A 5317-nucleotide genomic window follows, 5' to 3' on the forward strand; every position below is an offset into this window, starting at 1 on the left:
TTTCTTCATACGGATTTTATTTTTATGGACAGAAACAAACGAACTACGCGCTCAACGACAGAACATTTAGTATACAAGAACAATAACATTGTTTAGAATAGACTAATAGTTGTGACTGTAGTATATGTAGGTTTAACAGTGGATTTGGCCGCCTGGTTGTTTATCTTTTTAAAAATAAAATACTACTGTTATCAACTGTGATTTGAATGAAATGAAATTTTATTTGGCAGATTAGCTAAAATTAGCTAGAGCTAAACGGTTTAGCATCGATCCAATTGGAGCAGATATGGCTACCCCGTTTGAGAATAGCATTGACGATGTCAGCAGTATAGCAGTTCAACAGCGAACAGGTACATATATTTAACATTATAATTCAAAACAAAACTGACTTTGACAATGTCAGAATGCTGTTGTTTATAAAAACAATACAATTAGCTCTCGTTTAATTGTGTATTTGCATGCAAGCAATTCTTATCAAATGAAATATAAAATTGGCAATTATTTTTTGTGATTCATTTGCAAATGTGTAAAAAAGTGTGTCGCCGCCTGTAAAAATGGAAATTGTCTCAATTGTTTAATTTCCAAAACGGCGCGCCATTTCTTTTTTATTTTTGGTGTCTGTCACACAAGATTATAAATGATAATTTAGCATTTTTTTGTGTCAATTCCCTCATTTCAGATTATTCAAATGATTATTCAGAGCAATGGCCACCGGTGTGTAGTATATTTGTGCGAAATATGCGTCGAATGCACAACGATCGCAAGAAAATACTGATGAATCGATTGCCAGTTTTGAAATGGGTTCCATCGTATCGTCCAAGTTATCTATTTTATGATTTCATTGCCGGTCTAACAGTCGGTCTAACAGCAATACCGCAAGGTATTGCATATGCAATTGTTGCCGGTCTTCCGCCACAATATGGCCTCTATTCAGGATTTATTGGATCATTTGTTTATTTAATTTTTGGTAGCTGTAAGGATGTAACAATAGGTAAACCGAAAATGGAACTGGACGTTTGATTGAAATGCAATTTCATTTGAAATATATCCAATCTTGATTTCTTCTTTTTTTTTTGTTTTAACAGGACCGACTGCAATTTTATCACTATTGATTCAACGTTACGTGGCTGAAAATATTGATTTTGCAATATTTCTAACACTTGTGAATGGTGCACTGATTTTTATTTTTGGCATGTTAAATTTGGGATTTTTAGTTCAATTCATATCGGTGCCGGTAAGTTCTGATCAATCAAAACAACGTCAATCGTTATCATGAAAATGTCACATTATTAAAATAGGTAACAGTCGGTTTTACGACTGCGGCCGCAATGACAATTGGAAGTAGTCAAGTAAAATCGTTGTTGGGAATAAAGGGTTCAGCAAATGGTTTTATCGAATCTTGGATGAGCGTTGTTACACACATTCAAGACACCAAACTATGGGACACTTTGCTTGGCGCAACAACCATTATTGTTTTACTATTGCTAAAGGTAATGATAATCACGATTTTATTGTGCTGCATTTTGTTGATTATGATAAATCATGAGAATAAAGTGTATTTTCTTCGGTTTCAGAATTTGAAGTACAAAAAAAATTTACGCGATGTTGAACCTCAATCAATTTGGAAAAATGAATGTAAAAAGTATTTATCATTGGGACGCAATGCGATTGTTGTCATTTTTGGCACAATTTTGGCATACGTCTTGAACATATATGGAAAACAACCATTCACATTGACAGGTATGCACGAAACGATTTATAAAATTTACAAAACAAAACAATTTGTAATCATCTAATAAGTGAATTGTAATCAATTATTGTTACCTTCATTATCTTATCACAACTTGTCTATGTACTCAATTTTCTGCACGTGACTTTGAAAAAGAATGAAACACTTTGCGCCACATTAGAATGTTAATTGTGGATTTTTGTTATCATACATTTCGCATTTACCCGAGTTAATCTGTTATACGTTTGCCAATGTTTGTAGACGTTCAAGCAAAGCTTTATATTGATTTTTCAATTGCACGATGTGTGAAAGATGTCAACTTCTTCTCAGTGCGCACACTTTTCTTGAAAGTGCTGCCCTTTTTTTATATTCAGGTGCAACACTTGAACAATTATAGAATGAACTTCTCCGATGCCAAAAACCGTTCTGTTTCTTCCAGAATCGAACGTCTCACATATCGGAATGCCATTTACTTTTAAATTTAATTTTTCCTGAATATTTGAGAAAATAAGTTCGAAAATATATTAAAAAACAAATTTTGTTCGTATAGGTCGAGTGGCTTCTGGATTACCCGATATCAAAGTACCTCCAATGCAAACAACTATTGGAAACGAGACACTCTACACAATTGACATGATCACTCATGTCGGTTCATCAATAATTGCATTGCCATTGATTTCGATTCTCGAGAGTATCGCTGTGGCCAAAGCGTTTTGTAAGTATTAGAAAGTAGACACCAGATTTTCACACTTTCGATATTTAATTTAATGCAAAATCACTTTATTTTCGAATAGCCAAAGGTAAAACGATCGATGCTACACAAGAAATGTTGGCACTTGGACTGTGCAATTTGATTGGTGCATTTTTCCAATCAATGCCGGTGACGGGTTCGTTTACTCGAACCGCTGTCAATAATGCAAGTGGTGTACGCACCACACTCGGTGGAATTTTTACTGGATGCCTTGTTTTATTATCGCTCGGTTTCTTAACCGATTCATTCCGTTTCATACCAAAAACGACTCTGGCCGGTGTCATCATCTGTGCGATGATGTTTATGGTGGACAAAGAAGATATCAAAGAAATTTGGCGATCGAAACGTATGTATTTTTGGGACTTTTTTTTTGATTTTGTGAAAAGTTCTATAATGAAGATTTCTCTTATCAATTAGGTATCGATATTATACCGTTCATCTGTACCTTAATTGCATGCCTGATGATTTCCATCGAATTCGGAATTATAATTGGAATTGCTATCAATATTTCGTTTGTATTATATACAATTGCAAGACCTGTTATTCATGTCTATAATCGTAAGGTGAGAAAGTCTTATTTAACAAAAAAAATACACTGTCAAAAAGTCACTGCAATTGTGATTACTGTTTTAAAATTTCATTTCAGATCATGGAACAAGAACTATTAATCCTGATGCCAGACCAGAGTTTGACATTCTCTTCATCGGACCATTTCAAGTACAAAATATTAAAATATGTTGTTCAAAATACACCAAAAATCGTAATCATTGACGGTCGTTTTATTCACAATATCGATGCAACAGTGGCCAAGGTACTAAATTTAAATATGACTGTTAAACATTGAATATACGTTTAATTTGAAAACTTTTCATTCCATTTCGTTTGCAGTCGTTGTGCACCGTTGTCGAAGACATGCATTTGCTACACCGAAAAGTTTATTTCTGGCATTGGAACAAAGAGCCAATGGGTGTGTTATGTCGATTGAATTCGAAGATGTTTGCACTCTTCAAAGATGCACAAACCGAAGATGAATTACTAAAATCGGTCAGTTTGGAAAATGGCAAAGAAGGGACGGCCATTCGAATTTCAGCCGACACATGATTCGATAAAATTACACATTCCTTATTGAGCGAGAGAGATAGATAGAGAGAGAAAAAAATATGAGTAACTGTTTGTAAAATTAGAGAAGGAAAAAGTCTGATGTGTTTGTGCTGCTTTGAAAATATATGAGATGCCAAATGAAATATTGATCAAATTGCTTGCACACACACAATTGTTAAGAAGAAAAGCCTTCCGTTGTATAGATTTAATAATGTCAACATTTGACAATTGTCAAATATACTTACAAGATAAATGCTTTTGTTTTCTATGAAGACCTTGACTTTGTGTATATCAGGTCACGATAGGCTATATCTTTGCCAAAGCTAATCTTTGCACTTTCACAAAATACAACAGTCAATTGCATTTGCAATGCATTTAGTTAAATAAAAGACAAACGCTCAACTTCGTTGATGTCACACACACACACACATATATACCTTTTTTTCTCGGCTTAAGTTTGTTTTGCAAGAAAATTGTGTATTCATATGTTATAAGTAAACGAAACAATTTAAATTTCTTTCAACAGATGCCAAACAGATTAAGCAAATTGTTAATATTGTTGTTATTTTTGTTTATGCACATCGATCGCAAAGAAAAAGTATTTATTATAAGACGTAATTATCGTCAAAAAATTATATTCAATTATACATATTGTCGTTTTATCGTATAAAATAGAATAAAATCAAGGATGAAAGAAATTTTTGGATTTTTTATTTGGATGGATCTATTTTTAGGAAAATGCTTTAAAGGAATGAACGGCATGCGATCGAATCAACTGCAGGGTTGTTGTTACACACCGGAGAAGTGCCGGCACTTATTTTATATAATTTTCAAGCGCCGCACCTGAATAGAGAAAGAGAAAAAATTGATATAATAAACAGCAGCATTTTACAAACAAAAGCACCCGCACATCCGCCGCACCTCTGATCAATTGTCAAAAGCTGATATGATATAATTACTTTTTTTATAATTAATCAATAATCGTAAACAATGTAAATATTTCGGAGTCAAGTGCTTTGAAATCACGAGTGGCTGTTACTCATACGCTAAAATAGAATTTAGTAAAACTTCAATTGGTCGTAAGTAAATAAAAGAACTCAATCGTTTTTTTGTTATCGATGAATGTTTTATTATTTAAACTAATATATATCTATCGCATTATTTTTTATAGTATTAATTAGATACAGATATATGATTCTTTTTTTTAATTCTTGTATGTGTGAGTGTGTGTATGGTTGTTTTAATTGTAATTTGTGTATTCTCATTGTTGTTGCATATTTTTTCGTTCGTTTAAAATTTTTCTTTTTTATAATTTTTTGTTCATTTTATCTTCTTGATTTGCATTTCATAGTTTTCCGCTATTCTTCATGTTCATTTTTTTCCATTTATACCAATTCCAAATTTCATGATATAATTTCTTTTTTTTTAAATAAATTGCTCATTTTTATATGTTTTTTTTTTTTTTGGTTTTGCACAATTTTATTTGTTCATCATTTTTTTCCTTTTTTGTTTAGTTCATTCATTTCAATGGTATAAAATTATGCTTAGTCAAGTGGGAATCGTTCACGATACGGGCGATTTGGTTTTCTAATAATATGCATCAAAAATGTGGTGTTTCAATCTATTGTAACAACATGATGGATGATGCATTTCATCGTTTGTTATTGCGTTCGTTTTATATATAATTCTTTTGTTTTGTTTTCTTTTTTTTCAAAATTTCTTTCAATTGATTTTAC

At 32.3% G+C, this 5317-nt stretch overlaps 1 protein-coding gene across 2 annotated transcripts; it reads left to right on the plus strand.

The window, feature by feature from the left end:
- Positions 1-230: 230 nt before the first annotated feature.
- On the plus strand, positions 231-4267 carry LOC116345027 (sodium-independent sulfate anion transporter-like). 2 transcript variants are annotated; one of them, XM_031774027.1, is made up of 10 exons: positions 231-350; positions 680-991; positions 1086-1234; positions 1299-1490; positions 1575-1740; positions 2280-2444; positions 2524-2826; positions 2898-3043; positions 3127-3291; positions 3369-4267. In XM_031774027.1, exons 1-10 carry the CDS (start codon positions 287-289, stop codon positions 3579-3581), a joined length of 1875 nt encoding a protein of 624 aa, XP_031629887.1. In that variant the 5' UTR covers positions 231-286; the 3' UTR covers positions 3582-4267. The 2 variants fall into 2 exon arrangements, with proteins under 2 accessions (XP_031629887.1, XP_031629885.1); XM_031774025.1 differs by having other exon boundaries at positions 1299-1740.
- The last annotated feature ends 1050 nt before the right edge of the window (positions 4268-5317 follow it).

Source organism: Contarinia nasturtii, unplaced genomic scaffold, assembly GCF_009176525.2.
Source record: "Contarinia nasturtii isolate CC-2019 unplaced genomic scaffold, AAFC_CNas_1.1 Cnas_scaffold_1240, whole genome shotgun sequence".
NCBI classification, from domain to species: Eukaryota; Metazoa; Arthropoda; class Insecta; order Diptera; family Cecidomyiidae; genus Contarinia; species Contarinia nasturtii.

Bases quoted from the DNA above. Each gene is read 5' to 3' on its own strand.
- LOC116345027 (XM_031774025.1), top strand. From the start codon at position 287: ATGGCTACCCCGTTTGAGAATAGCATTGACGATGTCAGCAGTATAGCA. The intron at 992-1,085 runs GTAAACCGAAAA...TTGTTTTAACAG, and splicing joins CTGTAAGGATGTAACAATAG to GACCGACTGCAATTTTATCA. The intron at 2,445-2,523 runs GTAAGTATTAGA...ATTTTCGAATAG, and splicing joins CGCTGTGGCCAAAGCGTTTT to CCAAAGGTAAAACGATCGAT.